The sequence below is a fragment of the Salmo salar genome, chromosome ssa17 (genome assembly GCF_905237065.1).
Source record: "Salmo salar chromosome ssa17, Ssal_v3.1, whole genome shotgun sequence".
In the NCBI taxonomy this organism is placed as follows: Eukaryota; Metazoa; Chordata; class Actinopteri; order Salmoniformes; family Salmonidae; genus Salmo; species Salmo salar.
In genome coordinates this window covers 82,162,211-82,184,090 of record NC_059458.1, presented here as the reverse complement: position 1 = coordinate 82,184,090, position 21,880 = coordinate 82,162,211, and the positions used below count along the sequence as shown (strand labels likewise).

The 21,880-nt window shown below is 43.9% G+C and overlaps 1 protein-coding gene across 1 annotated transcript in view; it reads left to right on the top strand.

Moving 5' to 3' along the window:
* Positions 1-21,880, top strand: part of LOC106592969 (voltage-dependent L-type calcium channel subunit alpha-1C) — a 649,914-nt gene that overhangs the window by 558,524 nt on the left and 69,510 nt on the right. Inside the window, 5 exon segments of the mRNA XM_045700254.1 lie at positions 63-288; positions 15,863-16,064; positions 20,071-20,191; positions 20,572-20,686; positions 20,859-20,985. Of these exon segments, the coding sequence (XP_045556210.1) occupies positions 63-288; positions 15,863-16,064; positions 20,071-20,191; positions 20,572-20,686; positions 20,859-20,985 (791 nt within the window).

Here is a 21,880-nt window from a genome sequence, read left to right as displayed (position 1 = left end):
CTCTCTCTCTCTCTCTCTCTCTCTCTCTCTCTCTCTCTCTCTCTCTCTCTCTCTCTCCTCAGACATAGCCAACAAGGTCCTGCTGGCATTGTTTACAGGGGAGATGCTGTTAAAGATGTACAGCCTGGGTCTACAGGCCTACTTCGTGTCTCTGTTCAACCGCTTTGACAGCTTCGTGGTGTGTGGAGGCATCCTGGAGACCATTCTGGTGGAGACCAAGATCATGTCCCCGCTAGGCATCTCTGTGCTGCGCTGCGTGCGCCTTCTACGCATCTTCAAAATCACAAGGTATAGTACCACTACACAGTCGCTAGGCATCTCTATTCTGCGTACGCCTTCTACGCATCTTCAAAATCACAAGGTATAGTACCACATAACACAGTCGCTAGGCATCTCTGTTCTGCGTACGCCTTCTACGCATCTTCAAAATCACAAGGTATAGTACCACTACACAGTCGCTAGGCATCTCTGTTCTGCGTACGCCTTCTACGCATCTTCAAAATCACAAGGTATAGTACCACATAACACAGTCACTACTACATTAAAACTAAATAAAAGACTGTGTCCCATTCTGTGGGGTAAAGAAAGCTGGAAGACAGTTCCTATGTGTATGGATGAGTCCCAAATGGCACCCTATTCCCTAGGTAGTGGACTTCTGTTAACCGAGCCCTATTTCCTATATAGTGGACTACTGTTAAACAGAGCCCTATTCCCTATACAGTACACTACATTTCACCAGAGCCCTATTCCCTATATAGTGGACTACTTTTAACCAGAGCCCTATTCCCTATATAGTGGACTACTTTTAACCAGAGCCCTATTCCCTATATAGTGGACTACTTTTAACCAGAGCCCTATTCCCTATATAGTGCACTACCTTTGACCAGAGCCCTATTCCCTATATAGTGGACTACTTTTAACCAGAGCCCTATTCCCTATATAGTGCACTACTTTTCACCAGAGCCCTATTCCCTATATAGTGGACTACTTTTAACCAGAGCCCTATTCCCTACATAGTGGACTACTTTTAACCAGAGCCCTATTCCCTACATAGTGCACTACTTTAGACCAGAGCCCTATTCCCTACATAGTGCACTACTTTTCACCAGAGCCCTATTCCCTACATAGTGCACTACTTTTCACCAGAGCCCTATTCCCTATATAGTGGACTACTTTTAACCAGAGCCCTATTCCCTACATAGTGCACTACTTTAGACCAGAGCCCTATTCCCTACATAGTGCACTACTTTAGACCAGAGCCCTATTCCCTACATAGTGCACTACTTTAGACCAGAGCCCTATTCCCTACATAGTGCACTACTTTAGACCAGAGCCCTATTCCCTATATAGTGCACTACTTTAGACCAGAGCCCTATTCCCTATACAGTACACTACATTTCACCAGAGCCCTATTCCCTACATAGTGCACTACTGCTGACCAGAGCCCTATTCCCTTCATAGTGCACTACTTTAGACCAGAGCCCTATTCCCTACATAGTGCACTACTTTAGACCAGAGCCCTATTCCCTACATAGTGCACTACTGTTGATCTGCTGTGGCTTTGTGAACAGCAACGTAAAAGGACCTTCCATCTAGCAACAGTCAACATGTTATCCATTACTAACACCTACAGTTTCCATCAGTCACCATCCAATGGTACTTGTCCTCTCTCTATCACACTATCCATGTTACAATACCGTATGCGGAAGGGTCGGAACACATTTTTAGTTGAGCGGATCCATTTCATTTCACAGTTAATGCGTTTTGAATTGTGGATAATGAAGTGTGCTGACAGGGTTCACTAAATTCCAATAATATAGTAATGTAGCTTTCAACTAGTTCTACTGAGGCTATACAGTACATTGGTGCTGCTGGCGGACTCCATCACACAACTGCTCTCTCCATGGTTGTGTCCCAAACGGTACCATATGCCCTGTATACAGTTGAAACTGGAAGTTTACATACACCTTAGCCAAATACATTTAAACTCAGTTTTTCACAATTCCTGACATTTAATCAGAGTAAAAATTCCCTGTCTTAGGTCAGTTAGGATCACCACTTAATTTTAAGAATGTGAAAAATCAGAAGAGAGAATGATTTATTTCAGCTTTTATTTCTTTCATCACATTCCCAGTGGGTCAGAAGTTTACATACGCTCAATTAGTATTTGGTAGCATTGCCTTTAAATTGTTTAACTTGGGTCAAACGTTACGGGTAGCCTTCCACAAGCTTCCTACAATAAGTAGGGTGAATTTTAGCCCATTCCTCCTGACAGAGCTGGTGTAACTGAGTCAGGTTTGTAGGCCTCCTTGCTCGCACACGCTTTTTCAGTTCTGCCCACCAATTTTCTATAGGATTGAGGTCAGGGCTTTGTGATGGCCACTCCAATACCTTGACTTTGTTGTCCTTAAGCCATTTTGCTACAACTTTGTAAGTATGCTTGGAGTCATTGTCCATTTGGAAGACCCATTTGCGACCAAGCTTTATCTTTCTGACTGATGTCTTGAGATGTTGCTTCAATATACCCACATAATTTTCCATCCTCATGATGCAATCTATTTTGTGAAGTGCACCAGTCCCTCCTGCAGCAAAGCACTCCCACAACATGATGCTGCCACCCCTGTGCTTCACGGTTGGGATGGTGTTCTTTGGCATGCAAGCCTCCCCCTTTTTCCTCCAAACATAACGATGGTCATTATGGCCAAACAGTTCTATTTTTGTTTCGTCAGACCAGAGGACATTTCTCCAAGACGTACAATCTGTCTCCATGTCCAGTTGCAAACCGTAGTCTGGTTTTGGAGCAGTGGCTTCTTCCTTGCTGAGCGGCCTTTCAGGTTACGTCGATATAGGACTCGTTTTCCTGTGGATATAAATACTTTTGTACCTGTTTCCTCCAGCATCTTCACAAGGTCCTTGGCTGTTGTTCTGGGATTGATTTGCACTTTTTGCTCCAAAGTACGTTCATCTCTAGGAGACAGAACGCGTCTCCTTCCTGAGCGGTATGATGGCTGTGTGGTCCCATGGTGTTTATACTTGCGTACTATTGTTTGTACAGATGAACGTGGTACCTTCAGATGTTTGGAAATTGCTCCCAAGGATGAACCAGACTTGTGGAGGTCTGCAATTGTTTTTCTGAGGTCTTGGCTGATTTCTTTTGATTTTCCCATGATGTCAAGCAAAGAGGCACTGAGTTTGAAGGTAGGCCTTGAAATATATCCATAGGTACACCTCCAATTGACTCAAATGATGGCAATTAGCCTAACAGAAGCCTCTAAAGCCATGACATCATTTTCTGGAATTTTCCAAGCTGTTTAAAGGCACACTCAACTTAGTGTATGTAAACTTCTGACCCACTGGAACTGTGATACAGTGAATCTGTCTGTAAACAATTGTTGGAAAAATGACTTGTGTCATGCACAAAGTAGATGTCCTAACCGACTTGCCAAAACTATAGTTTGTTAACAAGAAGTTTGTGGAGTGGTTTAAACCCGAGTTTTAATGACTCCAACCTAAGTGTATGTAAACTTCCGACTTCAACTGTAGTGCACTACTTTAGACCAGAGGTCAAAGGTCCTCTTTCTTCTTCACTTTAAAGCCACGTGTATAACAGGTGCCTCCCTCCCTTCGTCCTGGCCATCACTACTAATCTCAGAGTTTAGTTTAACTCACCCTCCATGTTTACCTTTACCCCTGAACCCTATTCAGAGGACACAAGAGGGGGAGAGAGGGTAGAGAGAGAGGGGAGAGGAGGAGAGATTTGGTGAGAGAGAGGAGAGATGGGGTGAGAGAGAGGAGAGGTGGAGTAGAGAGGAGAAAGGAGGAGTAGAGAGGAGAAAGGAGGAGAAAGAGGGGAGAGGAGTAGAGAGGAGAAAGGAGGAGAAAGAGGGGAGAGGAGAGGAGGAGGGGGAGAGAGGAGCGGAGGAGGGGGTAGGGAGGAGAGGAGGTATTGGTATTTTATTAGGATCCCAACTGTTGCGAAAGCTGCAGATACACTTCCTGGGGTCCACACAAAACATGAAACATGACATAATACAGAACATCAATAGACAGGAACAGCTCAAGGACAGGACTACATGAATTTAAAAAAGGCACACGTAGCCTACATATCAATACATACACGTAAACTATCTAGATCAAACCATCTAGGTCAAATAGGGGAGAGACGTTGTGCCGTGAGGTGTTGATTTATCTGTTTTTTTAAACCAGGTTTGCTGCTCATTTGAGCAATATGAGATGGAAGGAAGTTCCATGCAATAATATCTCTATATACTGTAACTGTACACTTTCTTGAATTTGTTCTGGATTTGGGGACTGTGAAAAGACCCCTGGTGGCATGTCTGGTGGGGTAAGTGTGTGTGTCAGAGCTGTGTGTAAGGTGACCTTGCAAACAATTTTCACAATAATGTTTCTAATAAAAATAAGTGATGCAGTCAGTCTTTCCTCAACTCTTAGCCAAGAGAGACTGGCAGCATAGTATTTATATCAGCCCTCTGATTACAATGAAGAGCAAGACGTGCCGCTCTGTTCTGGGCCAGCTGCAGCTTAACTAGGTCTTTCTTAGCAGCACTTGACCACATGGCTGGACAATAATCAAGATAAGACAAAACTAGAGCCTGCAGGACTTGCTTTGTGGATTGTGGTGTCAAAAAAGCACAACATGTTTTTATTACAGACAGACCTCTGCCCATCTTTACAACCATTTAATCTATATGTTTTGACCATGACAGTTTACAATCTAAGGCAACGCCAAGTAATTTAGCCTCCTCAACTTGTTCAACAGCCACACCATTCATTACCAGATTCAGCTGAGGTCTAGAGCTTAGGGAATGATTTGTACCAAATACAATGCTCTTAGTTTTAGATATGTTCAGGACCAGTTTATTACTGGCCATCCATTCCAAAACTGACTGAAACTCCTTGTTCAGGGTTTCAGTGACTTCATTAGCTATGGTTGATTCATTCTATAGCTAGAGGACTCCTGACATCTCCAGGAGTGATGAATATAATGTTGTTGTCTAGTACTGTCTTTCTGCTAGCTAGGGCCAACTACTTTAAGTGCTACCGGTCTTCCCAGTGTTGACCTCCTTTTTACTAGAGGCTGTTCTCCTACTAATCTCACTGCAACCTCCCTCCAGATCTCTGTTCTCCTACTAATCTCACTGCAACCCCCCTCCAGATCTCTGTTCTCCTACTAATCTCACTGCAACCCCCCTCCAGATCTCTGTTCTCCTACTAATCTCACTGCAACCCCACTCCAGATCTCTGTTCTCCTACTAATCTCACTGCAACCTCCCTCCAGATCTCTGTTCTCCTACTAATCTCACTGCAACCTCCCTCCAGATCTCTGTTCTCCTACTAATCTCACTGCAACCCCCCCTCCAGATCTCTGTTCTCCTACTAATCTCACTGCAACCTCCCTCCAGATCTCTGTTCTCCTACTAATCTCACTGCAACCCCACTCCAGATCTCTGTTCTCCTACTAATCTCACTGCAACCTCCCTCCAGATCTCTGTTCTCCTACTAATCTCACTGCAACCCCCCTCCAGATCTCTGTTCTCCTACTAATCTCACTGCAACCCCACTCCAGATCTCTGTTCTCCTACTAATCTCACTGCAACCTCCCTCCAGATCTCTGTTCTCCTACTAATCTCACTGCAACCCCCCTCCAGATCTCTGTTCTCCTACTAATCTCACTGCAACCCCCCTCCAGATCTCTGTTCTCCTACTAATCTCACTGCAACCTCCCTCCAGATCTCTGTTCTCCTACTAATCTCACTGCAACCCCCCTCCAGATCTCTGATCACTACTTTGTTTCCTTTTCTGTCTCCCTTTCCTCCAACCCTAGCCACTCAGCCCCTACCTTCTCTCTCTCTCTCTCTCTCCCACTACTATCTCCTCTTCTATCCTAACATCTCTCCCTTCTGCTAAATTCTTCTCCCTCCTGTCTCCGGATTCTGCCTCTTCAATCCTACTCTCCTCCCTTTCCGCATCCTATGACTCGCACTGTCCCCTTACTTCCCGGCCGGTTCGGCCCTCCCCTCCTGCTTCGTGGCTAAGGGACTCATTGCGAGCTTACAGAACAGGGCTGCAGGCAGCTGAGCGAAAATGGAGGAAAACTAAACTTCTGGAGGACTATCATCCTTTCACACCCTCCTCTCTACCTTCTCTTTCTCTGTATCTTCTTCTAAAGCGACTTTCTACCACTCTAAATGTCATATGTCTGCCTCTAACCCTAGGAAACTCTTTTCAACCTTGTCCTCCCTCCTTAATCCTCCACCCTCTCCCTCCTCCCTCTCTGCGGAAAAAGGTTGACGACATCTGCTACTCATTCACTCAGCCTATTGAGTCCACTGGTCTCCCTCACACAGAACTACCCTACGCCTTGACCTCTTTCTCCCCTCTCTATCCAGATGACTTCCTGTTGTCTGGCTACCCGACAACCTGCCCACTCGATCCCATCCCCTTCTCCGTTCTCCAGACCATCTCTGGAGACTTTCTCCCATTCCTCAATTCCCTCATCAACTCATCCCTGACAACTGGCTACGTCTCCTCTGACTTCAAAATGGCCCGAGTTGCTTCCCTCCTCAAGAAACTTGACTCATCTGACGTCAAAAACTATAGATCTGTATCCCTTCTTTCTTTTCTTTCCAAAATACTTCAGCGTTCTGTCTCTGATCAACTTCCTCGTTATCTCTCTCAGAACAATCTTCTTGACCCTAACTAGTCAGGCTTCAGGACGGGTCACTCAACCGAGACTGCTCTTCTCTGTGTCACGGAGGCTCTCCGCACTGCCAAAGCTGACTCACTCTCCTCTGTTCTCATCCTCCTAGATCTATCCACTGCCTTCGACACCGTGAACCATCAGATCCTCCTCTCAACCCTCTCAGGGCTGGTTGTCTCAGGCTCTGTACACTCTGCATCCTATCTGGCAGGCCACTCCTACCAGGTGACATGCAGAGGATCTGTGTCTGCACCACATACTCTCACTACTGGTGTCCCCCAGGGCTCGATTCTAGACCCTCTTCTCTCTATACACCAAGTCACTCGGCTCCGTCATATCCTCACATGGTCTCTCCTATCATTGCTATGCAGATGACACTCAACAACTTTTCACCTTCCCGCCTTCTGACACCAAGGTGGCAACACACATCTCTGGTTGCCTGGCTGATACCTCAACTGGGATGTCAGCCCACCACCTAAAGCTCAACCTCGACAAGATGGAACTGCTCTTCCTCCCGTGGACGACCTGCCCGCTCAAAGACCTCTCCGTCACGGTTGACAACTCCACAGTGTCACCCTCCCAGAGTGCAAAGAACCTTGGTGTGGCCCTGGACAACACCCTGTTGTTCTCTGCAAACATCAAAACAGTGACCTGTTCCTGCAGGTTCATGCACTACAACATCCGTAGAGTAAGACCCTACCTCACACAGGAAGCGGTGCAGGTCCTAATCCAGGCACTTGTCCTCTCCCGTCTGGACTACTGCATTTCGCTGTTGCCTGGGCTCCCTGCCTGTGCCATCAAACCCCTGCAACGGAACAGCAAGAGGAACTGCCCCTCCCTACCTTCAGGCTCTGATCAAACCCTACACTCCAACCCGAGCACTCCGTTCTGCCACCTCAGGTCTCTTGGTCCTCCCACCCCTACGGGAGGGCAGCTCCCGCTCAGCTCACTTAGTTCTTCTATGTCCTGGTACCCCAATGGTGGAACCAGCTTCCCCCTGAAGCTAGGACAGCAGAGTCCCTGGTCATCTTCCCAAAACATCTGAAACCCTACCTCATCAAACAGTATCTTACATGATCCTCCTCCTCACCTCAAAAAAACTTAACCAGGACTTGCACTTGACCCCCCCCCCCCCCCCCCAACTCTACTGATAGCTACGTTATTGAAAAAAAATGACTTTATATGGCTGTGATATGTGGTTGTCTCACCTCAGTATCCTTCCATCTAAGTTGTCAATGTCAGGAGGTTTGTCATTATTGATTGATAACAATAATGTTTTCACACACTAACTTTACAAAATTCAAACTTAAAATGTTTTTAGTTCATTATTAGTTTTTCTATGGATGAATATGATGGCTCACTGTTCGTTGTTGACATTTTCTGCCTAAGTTTGCCCACTTTGCCAATGAACTAATCATTCAAATAATTGCCAACATCAAATGGTTTTGTGATTAATAAGCTATCTGATTCGATGAAAGATGGAGTTGAATTTGTCTTTCTGCCCATAAAACTTTTTTTTCTCCATCATTCTTTAGATCATTGATCTTGGCTTCATAATACAGTTACACATAATTTCTCAATTTGCAGTAAGTCAGCCAGTCAGATGTGCAGACAGACATATTATCTCATTTCAACCATACAGTTTTTCACTTCCTCATCAATCCATGCAGTTCTAACTGTCAGTTTAACAGGTACATGCTTATCAATAATCGGAAAGAAGCAATTTCACAAAGTGCAGCGTCTGGATGCTCCGTATTAATCACATCAGACCAACAAATATTTTTAACATCATACACACTCCTTTGTATGATCTCTTATACACTGTTTTAGCCCAGCTGTTGGAACCTTTTTTTAGGGGGTAGATCAGATAGATTGTAGCTTCCATCTATGTAATTGTCTGCATCATTTCTAATCCCCCATATATATATATATTTTCATATGTGTTATTTCATAGTTTTGAAATCTTCACTCTTATTCTACAATTTAAAAAATTGTACAAATAATTAAAAACCTTTGAATGAGTTGGTATGTCCAAACTTTTGACTGGTGCTGTATAATAGCAACACCTCCCCCATAAGTATCCCTGTCTCTTCTATAGATGTTATATCCTTGTATTGCTACTGCTAAACTCAGCAAAAAAGAAATGACCCTTTTTCAGGTCCCTGTCTTTCAAAGATAATTCGTAAAAATCCAAATAACTTCACAGATCTTCATTGTAAAGGGTTTCCCATGCTTGTTCAATGAACCATAAACAATTAATGAACATGCACCTGTGGAACGTTCGTTAAGACACTAACAGCTTACAGACGGTAGGCAATTAAGGTCAGTTATGAAAACGTAGGACACTAAAGAGGCCTTTCTACTGACTCTGAAAAACACCAAAAGACAGATGCACAGGGTCCCTGCTCATCTGCGTGAATGTGCCTTAAAAATGCTGCAAGGAGGCATGAGGACTGCAGATGTGGCCAGGGCAATAAATTGCAATGTCCGTACTGTGAGACGCCTAAGACAGCGCTACAGGGAGACAGGACGGACAGCTGATCGTCCTCACAGTGGCAGACCACGTGTAACAACACCTGCACAGGATCGGTACATCCGAACATCACACCTGCGGGACAGGTACAGGATGGCAACAACAACTGCCCGAGTTACACCAGGAATGCACAATCCCTCCATCAGTGCTCAGACTGTCCACAATAGGCTGAGAGAGGCTGGACTGAGGGCTTGTAGGCCTGTTGTTAGGCAGGTCCTCACCAGACATCACCGGCAACAATGTCGCCAATGGGCACAAACCCACCGTTGCTGGACCAGAGAGGACTGGCAAAAAGTGCTCTTCCCTGACGAGTCACGGTTTTGTCTCACCAGGGGTGATGGTCTGATTCGCGTTTATCGTTGAAGGAATGAGCGTTACACCGAGGCCTGTACTCTGGAGCGGGATCGATTTGGAGGTGGAGGGTCCGTCATGGTCTGGGGCGGTGTGTCACAGCATCATCGGACTGAGCTTGTTATCATTGCAGGCAATCTCAACGCTGTGCGTTACAGAGAAGACATCCTCTTCCCTCATGTGGTACCCTTCCTGCAGGCTCATCCTGACATGACCCTCCAGCATGACAATGCCACCAGCCATACTGCTCATTCTGTGAGGGATTTCCTGCAAGACAGGAATGTCAGTGTTCTGCCATGGCCAGCGAAGAGCCCGGATCTCAATCCCATTCAGTACATCTGGGACCTGTTGGATCGGAGCGTGAGGGCTAGGGCCATTCCCCCCAGAAATGTACGGGAACTTGCAGGTGGCTTGGTGGAAGAGTGGGGTAACATCTCACAGCTAGAACTGGCAAATCTGGTGCAGTCCATGAGGAGGAGATGCACAGCAGTACTTAATGCAGCTGGTGGCCACACCAGATACTGACTGTTACTTTTAATTTTGACCCCCCCTTTGTTCAGGGACATATTATTCCATTTCTGTTTGTCACATGTCTGTGGAACTTGTTCAGTTTATGTCTCAGTTGTTGAATCTTGTTATGTTCATACAAATATTTACACATGTTAAGTTTGCTGAAAATAAATGCAGTTGACAGTGAGAGGATGTTTATTTTTTTGCTGAGTTTATATCATCAAATGAATTATCTAAGTGAGTTTCAGAAATGGCTAATATATGAATGTTATCTGATGTTAGCAAGTTATTGATTTCATAAACCTTATTTCTACGGCTACATATATTAATATGGGCTATATTCAGCCCTTCTGTCACGGTTGTCGTAGGATGAAGCGGACCCAAAGTGCAGCGTGATTATCGTTCCACATATTTTATTGAACTGTGAAACTATGCAACACAACAACAAACCGTGACGCAGCGGTGAACCATGCACTAACTCAAAAACAATCTCCCACTAACCCAGGTGGGAAAAACACCTACTTAAGTATGATCTCCAATTAGAGACAACGATGACCAGCTGCCTCTAATTGGAGATCATCCCAAACAAAAACCCAACATAGAAATACAAAACTAGAACATAACAACATAGAAAATCTAAACTAGAAAAAAAAATGTCACGCCCTGACCTACCCTACCATAGAAAATAACAGCTTTCTATGGTCAGGACGTGACACCTTTCCTGGGGGGCTTATCAGAGATATACATAATATGGAAAAGAACAAACAAAGCAAGAGAAAAAAGAACACATTTAGCAGTCCATTAATCAATTGGTGTGTGTGTGTGTGTGTGTGTGTGTGTGTGTGTGTGTGTGTGTGTGTGTGTGTGTGTGTGTGTGTGTGTGTGTGTGTGTGTGTGTGTGTGTGTGTGTGTGTGTGTGTGTGTGTGTGTGTGTTTGCGGGGTTGAAGCTACGAACCCATAGGCTTGGCTCTCTAATCCCTTCCAGGCTTTTGGGAGGGAGGGTGGACAATGAGCCTTTCATATCGGATATAAGCAATATCCCCAAGCACTCTGGCAGCTTTCATGCCCAGGATAAGTTATATTCTCCTCTGGAGCACAGCTTCAGGATAATCTTTGTTGAGAGAGATGTACGTTCCCCTCAAGTTATTGGCTCTTTCCAGAACCGCTACCTTGTCCTTGAACCTCAAGCACTTGAATACTATCGGCCTGGGCCTGTCTGTGTGTGTATGTCTGTGTGTGTGTGTGTGTGTGTCAGTTTATCAGAAGATCCACAAGACTCCTAGCCAGTCCCCTGAGAGGACAGGTGTGTTTGTGTTCATGTGTGCTTTCCTAGTCTTCCTATACGTGTGAGCCCCACCCTGTGGTGTGTCTTTACTATGGACTAAGTGATATATGACATGCTATTTTATCAAATCAATGGTCTCTTCTCATCACTGTCTGGTCTCTTCTCTCTAGTCACTGTCTGGTCTCTTCTCTCTCTTCTCTCTAGTCACTGTCTGGTCTCTTCTCTCTCTAGTCACTGTCTGGTCTCTTCTCTCTAGTCACTGTCTGGTCTCTTCTCTCTCTTCTCTCTAGTCACTGTCTGGTCTCTTCTCTCTCTAGTCACTGTCTGGTCTCTTCTCTCTAGTCACTGTCTGGTCTCTTCTCTCTAGTCACTGTCTGGTCTCTTCTCTCTAGTCACTGTCTGGTCTCTTCTCATCACTGTCTGGTCTCTTCTCATCACTGTCTGGTCTCTTCTCTCTAGTCACTGTCTGGTCTCTTCTCTCTCTTCTCTCTAGTCACTGTCTGGTCTCTTCTCTCTAGTCACTGTCTGGTCTCTTCTCTCTAGTCACTGTCTGGTCTCTTCTCTCTAGTCACTGTCTGGTCTCTTCTCTCTAGTCACTCTCTGGTCTCTTCTCTCTAGTCACTGTCTGGTCTCTTCTCTCTCTAGTCACTGTCTGGTCTCTTCTCTCTAGTCACTGTCTGGTCTCTTCTCTCTAGTCACTGTCTGGTCTCTTCTCTCTCTAGTCACTGTCTGGTCTCTTCTCTCTAGTCACTGTCTGGTCTCTTCTCTCTAGTCACTGTCTGGTCTCTTCTCTCTAGTCACTGTCTGGTCTCTTCTCTCTAGTCACTGTCTGGTCTCTTCTCTCTAGTCACTGTCTGGTCTCTTCTCTCTAGTCACTGTCTGGTCTCTTCTCTCTAGTCACTTTCTGGTCTCTTCTCTCTAGTCACTGTCTGGTCTCTTCTCTCTAGTCACTGTCTGGTCTCTTCTCTCTAGTCACTGTCTGGTCTCTTCTCTCTAGTCACTGTCTGGTCTCTTCTCTCTCTAGTCACTGTCTGGTCTCTTCTCTCTAGTCACTGTCTGGTCTCTTCTCTCTCTTCTCTCTAGTCACTGTCTGGTCTCTTCTCTCTAGTCACTGTCTGGTCTCTTCTCTCTAGTCACTGTCTGGTCTCTTCTCTCTAGTCACTGTCTGGTCTCTTCTCTCTAGTCACTGTCTGGTCTCTTCTCTCTAGTCACTGTCTGGTCTCTTCTCTCTCTAGTCACTGTCTGGTCTCTTCTCTCTAGTCACTGTCTGGTCTCTTCTCTCTAGTCACTGTCTGGTCTCTTCTCTCTAGTCACTGTCTGGTCTCTTCTCTCTAGTCACTGTCTGGTCTCTTCTCTCTCTTCTCTCTAGTCACTGTCTGGTCTCTTCTCTCTCTAGTCACTGTCTGGTCTCTTCTCTCTAGTCACTGTCTGGTCTCTTCTCTCTAGTCACTGTCTGGTCTCTTCTCTCTAGTCACTGTCTGGTCTCTTCTCTCTCTTCTCTCTAGTCACTGTCTGGTCTCTTCTCTCTCTAGTCACTGTCTGGTCTCTTCTCTCTAGTCACTGTCTGGTCTCTTCTCTCTAGTCACTGTCTGGTCTCTTCTCTCTCTTCTCTCTAGTCACTGTCTGGTCTCTTCTCTCTCTAGTCACTGTCTGGTCTCTTCTCTCTAGTCACTGTCTGGTCTCTTCTCTCTAGTCACTGTCTGGTCTCTTCTCTCTAGTCACTGTCTGGTCTCTTCTCTCTCTTCTCTCTAGTCACTGTCTGGTCTCTTCTCTCTCTAGTCACTGTCTGGTCTCTTCTCTCTAGTCACTGTCTGGTCTCTTCTCTCTAGTCACTGTCTGGTCTCTTCTCTCTCTAGTCACTGTCTGGTCTCTTCTCTCTAGTCACTGTCTGGTCTCTTCTCTCTAGTCACTGTCTGGTCTCTTCTCTCTCTTCTCTCTAGTCACTGTCTGGTCTCTTCTCTCTAGTCACTGTCTGGTCTCTTCTCTCTCTTCTCTCTAGTCACTGTCTGGTCTCTTCTCTCTAGTCACTGTCTGGTCTCTTCTCTCTCTTCTCTCTAGTCACTGTCTGGTCTCTTCTCTCTAGTCACTGTCTGGTCTCTTCTCTCTAGTCACTGTCTGGTCTCTTCTCTCTAGTCACTGTCTGGTCTCTTCTCTCTAGTCACTGTCTGGTCTCTTCTCTCTAGTCACTGTCTGGTCTCTTCTCTCTCTAGTCACTGTCTGGTCTCTTCTCTCTAGTCACTGTCTGGTCTCTTCTCTCTAGTCACTGTCTGGTCTCTTCTCTCTAGTCACTGTCTGGTCTCTTCTCTCTAGTCACTGTCTGGTCTCTTCTCTCTAGTCACTGTCTGGTCTCTTCTCTCTCTTCTCTCTACACATCCTGTCAGCATGGGCCTGTGACTGTCCGGTCTCTTCTCTCCCTTTCTCTACACATCCTGTCAGCATGGGCCTGTGACTGTCTGGTCTCTTCTCTCCCTCTCTCTACACATCCTGTCAGCATGGGCCTGTGACTGTCTGAATGCTGGCCTGCTAGACTGACACCCCCTATGGTCCAGTGGTGGCTGGTGGCACTTCAAATCGGAGGACGGGCTCATAATAATGTCTGGAATGGAACAGTATCAATCACATGGTTTCCATGTGTTTGATAGCACTCCATCGATTCCATTCCTGCCATTATTATAAGTCGTCCTCCCCTCACCAGCCTCCTCTGCTATGGTCCCACTACGTTTCCCCCTACCTACTGTACCAGTCCATGCAGTCACTGTTCAGTCTCACTGCTCTTCTCCAAGCCTGGTGGGTCCCTCAGTCTAATCAAAAGCATGCTCAGTACAGTACTACACCAGCCCTCAGTCCAATACAGTACTACACCAGCACTCAGTCTAATACAGTACTACACCAGCCCTCAGTCCAATACAGTACTACACCAGCACTCAGTCCAATACAGTACTACACCAGCCCTCAGTCCAATACAGTACTACACCAGCACTCAGTCTAATACAGTACTACACCAGCCCTCAGTCCAATACAGTACTACACCAGCACTCAGTCTAATACAGTACTACACCAGCCCTCAGTCCAATACAGTACTACACCAGCACTCAGTCTAATACAGTACTACACCAGCCCTCAGTCCAATACAGTACTACACCAGCACTCAGTCCAATACAGTACTACACCAGCACTCAGTCCAATACAGTACTACACCAGCCCTCAGTCCAATACAGTACTACACCAGCACTCAGTCTAATACAGTACTACACCAGCCCTCAGTCCAATACAGTACTACACCAGCACTCAGTCCAATACAGTACTACACCAGCACTCAGTCCAATACGGTACTACACCAGCACTCAGTCCAATACAGTACTACACCAGCACTCAGTCCAATACAGTACTACACCAGCACTCAGTCCAATACAGTACTACACTGGTGTAGTACTGTATTAGCCCCTCAGTCTAATACAGTACTACACTAGCACTCAGTCCAAGACAGTACTACACCAGCCCTCAGTCCAATACAGTACTACACCAACACTCAGTCCAATACAGTGCTACACCAGCACTCAGTCCAATACAGTACTACACCAGCCCTCAGTCCAATACAGTACTACACCAGCACTCAGCCTAATACAGTACTACACCAGCACTCAGTCCAATACAGTACTACACCAGCCCTCAGTCCAATACAGTATTACACCAGCACTCAGTCCAATACAGTACTACACCAGCACTCAGTCCAATACAGTACTACACCAGCACTCAGTCCAATACAGTACTACACCAGCATTCAGTCCAATACAGTACTACACCAGCACTCAGTCAAATACAGTACTACACCAGCCCTCAGTCCAATACAGTACTACACCAGCACTCAGTCCAATACAGTACTACACCAGCCCTCAGTCCAATACAGTACTACACCATGTTTTTGCGTGGTCAAGTTCACTCATTGAAGCGGAGTTGAAGTTAGCTGATGCCTTGGTTCGGTGCTGCCTCAGCTCTCACAGGAAGTGTTGCTCTCTGTCACTAGAAACTCTCAGTGAAGCCAGGTACGAGTGAAGCTACCATGGCCTATGTTGTCACAGAGGGAATAAGAGCACTGGCCCTTTAATAACATGGCACGATACAAAACGGTCTCTGAACAGAACTCAGAGCTACAGACAGGACCACAATCCAGTGCTATAGCCCTTTCTCTCACCTGCTGCCTCCTGGGTACTGTAGTCAACGGTAGTAACTGTGACAGCTCTGTGGGTTGAGTGCCACTGTAGTCATTGCTCTGTGGTGTCTTGGGTATTGTAGTTCGGATGCTGACTCCAACTCTCTATCTCTCCCTCTCTCGCTCTATCTCCCTCTCCCCCTCTCCCTCTTCCTCTCCCTCTCTCTCTGTCTCCCTCTCTCTCTATCTCTCTCCCTCCCTCTCTCTCCCTCTCCCTCTTTCTCTCTCCCTACATTCTCTCTTTTTCTCAGGTATTGGAACTCTCTGAGTAACCTGGTGGCATCGCTGCTTAACTCTGTTCGCTCCATCGCCTCCCTGTTACTGCTACTCTTCCTCTTCATCATCATCTTCAGCCTGCTCGGCATGCAGCTCTTCGGAGGCAAGTTCAACTTTGACGAGACGCGCCGGTCAACCTTCGACAACTTTCCCCAGTCGCTGCTCACCGTCTTTCAGGTAGGGAGAGAAGGGAAAATGATGGAGAATCTGTTTGGTTCTATTGTACTCTATTATGATCTAGTTTACTCTACTGTACTCTATTATACTGTAGTCTACTCTACTGTACTCTATTATAATCTAGTCTACTCTACTGTACTCTATTATACTGTAGTCTACTCTACTGTACTCTATTATACTGTACTCTACTCTACTGTACTCTATTATACTGTAGTCTACTCTACTGTACTCTACTGTACTCTATTATACTGTAGTCTACTCTACTGTACTCTATTATAATCTAGTTTACTGTACTCTGTTATACTATAGTCTACTGTACTCTACTGTACTCTATTATACTGTAGTCTACTCTACTGTACTCTATTATAATCTAGTTTACTGTACTCTATTATACTGTAGTCTACTCTACTGTACTCTATTATACTGTAGTCTACTCTACTGTACTCTATTATAATCTAGTTTACTGTACTCTATTATACTATAGTCTACTGTACTCTACTGTACTCTATTGTACTGTAGTCTACTCTACTGTACTCTATTATGATCTAGTTTACTCTACTGTACTCTATTATACTGTAGTCTACTCTACTGTACTCTATTATAATCTAGTCTACTCTACTGTACTCTATTATACTGTAGTCTACTCTACTGTACTCTATTATACTGTAGTCTACTCTACTGTACTCTATTATACTGTAGTCTACTCTACTGTACTCTACTGTACTCTATTATTCTGTAGTCTACTCTACTGTACTCTATTATAATCTAGTTTACTGTACTCTATTATACTATAGTCTACTGTACTCTACTGTACTCTCTTGTACTGTAGTCTACTCTACTGTACTCTGTTATAATCTAGTTTACTGTACTCTATTATAATCTAGTTTACTCTACTGTACTCTATTATACTATAGTCTACTCTACTGTACTCTATTATAATCTAGTTTACTGTACTTTATTATAGTCTAGTCTTCTCTACTCTACTATATTGTACTCTAGTCTAGTCTACTGTACTCTATTGTACTGTAGTCTACTGTACTATATTATACTCTAGTCTAGTCTACTGTACTTTATTATAGTCTAGTCTTCTCTATTGTACTCTATTATACTGTAGTCTACTCTACTATACTCTATTATACTCTAGTTTACTGTACTATATTATACTCCAGTCTAGTCTACTGTACTCTATTATACTCTAGTTTACTGTACTCTATTATACTCTAGTTCACTGTACTCTATTATGCTCTAGTCTACTGTACTCTATTATACACTAGTCTTCTGTACTCTATTATACTTGAGTTTACTGTACTCTAATATACTCTAGTCTACAGTACTCTATTATACTCTAGTCTACTCTACTGTACTATATTGCACTCGAGCCAACTGTACTCTATTATACTCTAGTATACTGTACTCTAGTATACTATAGTCTAGTCTACTGTACTCTATTATACTCTAGTCTTCTGTTCTCTATTATACTGTAGTATACTGTTCTCTATTATACTGTAGTCTACTCTACTGCACTCTTCTATACTCTAGTCTAGTCTACTGTTCTCTATTATACTCTAGTCTACTGTACTATATTATACTCTATTATACTCTTGTATACTGTACTATATTATACTCTAGTCTACTGTACTCTATTATACTCTAGTATACTGTACTCTATTATACTCTAGTATACTGTACTATATTATACTCTAGTCTACTGTACTCTAATATACTCTAGTCTACTCTACTATACTATATTATACTCGAGTCTATTGTACTCTATTATACTCTAGTATACTCTACTCTATTATACTGTAGTCTACTATACTGTACTCTATAATACTGTACTCGTTTATACTGTAGTCTACTTTACTCTGTTATACTGTAGTCTACTGTACTGGACTCTATTATACTCTAGTCTACTGTACTGTACTATATTATACTCTAGTCTTCTCTACTGTACTCTGTTATACTGTAGTCTACTGTATTGTACTCTATTATACTTTACTCCACTCTACTCTATTCTCAAGGTCCAGTCATTTGAGTAACTGTAACATTCTTGTTGTCTATGGTGCCTATGGTGAATAGTTTTGTCTATGGTGAATAGTTGTTGTCTATGGTGCCTATGGTGAATAGTTGTTTCCTATGGTGAATAGTTGTTGTCTATGGTGAATAGTTGTTGTCTATGGTGAATAGTTGTTGTCTATGGTGAATAGTTGTTGCCTATGGTGAATAGCTGTTGTCTATGGTGCCTATGGTGAATAGTTGGTGCCTATGGTGAATAGTTGTTGTCTATGGTGAATAGTTGTTGTCTATGGTGAATAGTTGTTGTCTATGGTGAATAGTTGTTGTCTATGGTGAATAGTTGTTGTCTATGGTGAATAGTTGGTGCCTATGGTGAATAGTTGTTGTCTATGGTGAATAGTTGTTGTCTATGGTGAATAGTTGTTGTCTATGGTGAATAGTTGTTGTCTATGGTGAATAGTTGGTGTCTATGGTGAATAGTTGGTGCCTATGGTGAATAGTTGTTGTCTATGGTGAATAGTTGTAGTCTATGGTGAATAGTTGTTGTCTATGGTGAATAGTTGTTGTCTATGGTGTGTATGGTGAATAGTTGTTGCATATGGTGAATAGTTGTTGCCTATGGTGAATAGTTGTTGTCTATGGTGAATAGTTGTTGTCTATGGTGCCTATGGTGAATAGTTGCTATCTATGGTGAATAGGTGTTGTCTATGGTGAATAGTTGTTGTCTATGGTGAATAGTTGTTGTCTATGGTGAATAGTTGGTGTCTATGGTGAATAGTTGTTGTCTATGGTGAATAGTTGTTGTCTATGGTGAATAGTTGTTGTCTATGGTGCCTATGGTGAATAGTTGTTGTCTATGGTGAATAGTTGTTGTCTATGGTGCCTATGGTGAATAGTTGCTATCTATGGTGAATACTTGTTGTCTATGGTGAATAGTTGTTGTCTATGGTTAATAGTTGTTGTCTATGGTGAATAGTTGTTGCCTATGGTGAATAGTTGGTGCCTATGGTGAATAGTTGTTGTCTATGGTGAATAGTTGTTGTCTATGGTGAATAGTTGTTGTCTATGGTGAATAGTTGTTGCATATGGTGAATAGTTGCTATCTATGGTGAATAGTTGTTGTCTATGGTGAATAGTTGTTGTCTATGGTGAATAGTTGTTGTCTATGGTGTGTATGGTGAATAGTTGTTGCATATGGTGAATAGTTGTTGCCTATGGTGAATAGTTGTTGTCTATGGTGAATAGTTGTTGTCTATGGTGCCTATGGTGAATAGTTGCTATCTATGGTGAATAGGTGTTGTCTATGGTGAATAGTTGTTGTCTATGGTGAATAGTTGTTGCCTATGGTGAATAGTTGTTGTCTATGGTGAATAGTTGTTGCCTATGGTGAATAGTTGTTGTCTATGGTGAATAGTTGTTGTCTATGGTGAATAGTTGTTGTCTATGGTGAATGGTTGTTGTCTATGGTGAATGGTTGTTGTCTATGGTGAATAGTTGTTGTCTATGGTGAATAGTTGTTGTCTATGGTGAATAGTTATTGTCTATGGTGAATAGTTGTTGTCTATGGTGAATAGTTGTTGTCTATGGTGAATAGTTGTTGTCTATGGTGAATAGTTGTTGTCTATGGTGAATGGTTGTTGTCTATGGTGAATAGTTGTTGTCTATGGTGAATAGTTGTTGTCTATGGTGAATAGTTATTGTCTATGGTGAATAGTTGTTGTCTATGGTGAATAGTTGTTGCCTATGGTGAATAGTTGTTGTCTATGGTGAATAGTTGTTGTCTATGGTGAATAGTTGTTGCCTATGGTGAATAGTTGTTGCCTATGGTGAATAGTTGTTGTCTATGGTGAATAGTTGTTGTCTATGGTGAATAGTTGTTGTCTATGGTGAATAGTTGTTGCCTATGGTGAATAGTTGTTGTCTATGGTGAATAGTTATTCATGTTGTAGTTTTCCTCCTTCATCTGTTGTTCCTGTGTGTGTGTTCTCAGATCCTGACAGGTGAGGACTGGAACTCAGTGATGTATGACGGCATCATGGCCTACGGAGGGGCGTCCTTCCCAGGGATGCTAGTCTGCATCTACTTCATCATCCTGTTCATCTGTGGAAACTGTATCCTTGTAAAGAACAGATGTGTGTAAGGCCTTTCACACTGACAGAGGACATGATGCTTTATATCCAGAACCATCAGCAGGATGATTGTTCTCCTGTCATCCCAGTTCATTGTAATACCACTGGTATGGTATCTCAGATGTTTCCTCAATGACTAGGAGTAGCCTGAAATCCAAACCATATAAGGTAAGACAGAGTGATATTCAGTTTGGATTCCAGGCTACTCAAGTATCAGGGTTGATTGTTGTCAACTCAACTCTTCACTCAGTCATGTCACCCAGGTGTTTTGTTCTACACAACATGGTGAGTGATAAGCTGACACTTCATTGTTTGCTAGCTGAAGCCATACTCCACTTCCTTGACTCCACCTCCCTGACCAGATATCCTGCTGAATGTCTTCTTGGCCATCGCCGTGGACAACCTGGCTGATGCTGAGAGTCTGACGTCAGCACAGAAGGAGGAGGAGGAGGAGAAGGAGAGGAAGAAGCTGGCCAGGTAATTTGCATGATGTGTGTGTGTGTGTGTGTGTGTGTGTGTGTGTGTGTGTGTGTGTGTGTGTGTGTGTGTGTGTGTGTGTGTGTGTGTGTGTGTGTGTGTGTGTGTGTGTGTTGCATCCACATCCATTCAAGTGTGTATGCCTGAGTGGTTTTGCTCCATTCTGACACAGAACGGCCAGTCCGGAGAAGCGTCATGTCAATGAAAAGCCCCCGATGATCGAGGCAGAAGAGAAGAAGGAGGAGAAGATTGAGCTGAAGTCCATCACCTCAGACAGAGAGACAACCAATGCCACCAAGGTATGTCTCAGACACACCTGTCCTCGTTAGATACACCTGTCCTTGTTAGATACACCTGTCCTCGTTAGACACACCTGTCCTCGTTAGACACACCTGTCCTCGTTAGACACACCTGTCCTCGTTAGACACACCTGTCCTCGTTAGACACATCTGTCCTCGTTAGAAACACCTGTCCTCGTTAGATGCACCTGTCCTTGTTAGATATACCTGTCCTCGTTAGATACACCTGTCCTCGTTAGACACACCTGTCCTCGTTAGACACACCTGTCCTCGTTAGAAACACCTGTCCTCGTTAGACACACCTGTCCTCGTTAGATATACCTGTCCTCATTAGATGCACCTGTCCTCGTTAGATACACCTGTCCTCGTTAGATATACCTGTCCTCGTTAGATATACCTGTCCTCGTTAGATGCACCTGTCCTCGTTAGATATACCTGTCCTCATTAGATGCACCTTTCCTCGTTAGATACACCTGTCCTCGTTAGATATACCTGTCCTCGTTAGATACACATGTCCTCGTTAGATATACCTGTCCTCGTTAGATATACCTGTCCTCGTTAGATATACCTGTCCTCGTTAGATATACCTGTCCTCGTTAGATATACCTGTCCTCGTTAGATACACATGTCCTCGTTAGATATACCTGTCCTCGTTAGATACACCTGTCCTCGTTAGATATACCTGTCCTCGTTAGATACACATGTCCTCATTAGAAACACCTGTCCTCCTGACTGGAGACACCAGTCCTCCGAAGTTGTATTGTAATATTATCTAGTCATGTCAATACTTCACTTTACAGATTCAACAATATAAAATATGTTTGGTTTAGTTAGTATCAGTCTAATTCTTCATCTGTAAAAACACATGTCTACTCTCAGCAGGTGGTATGGTGTT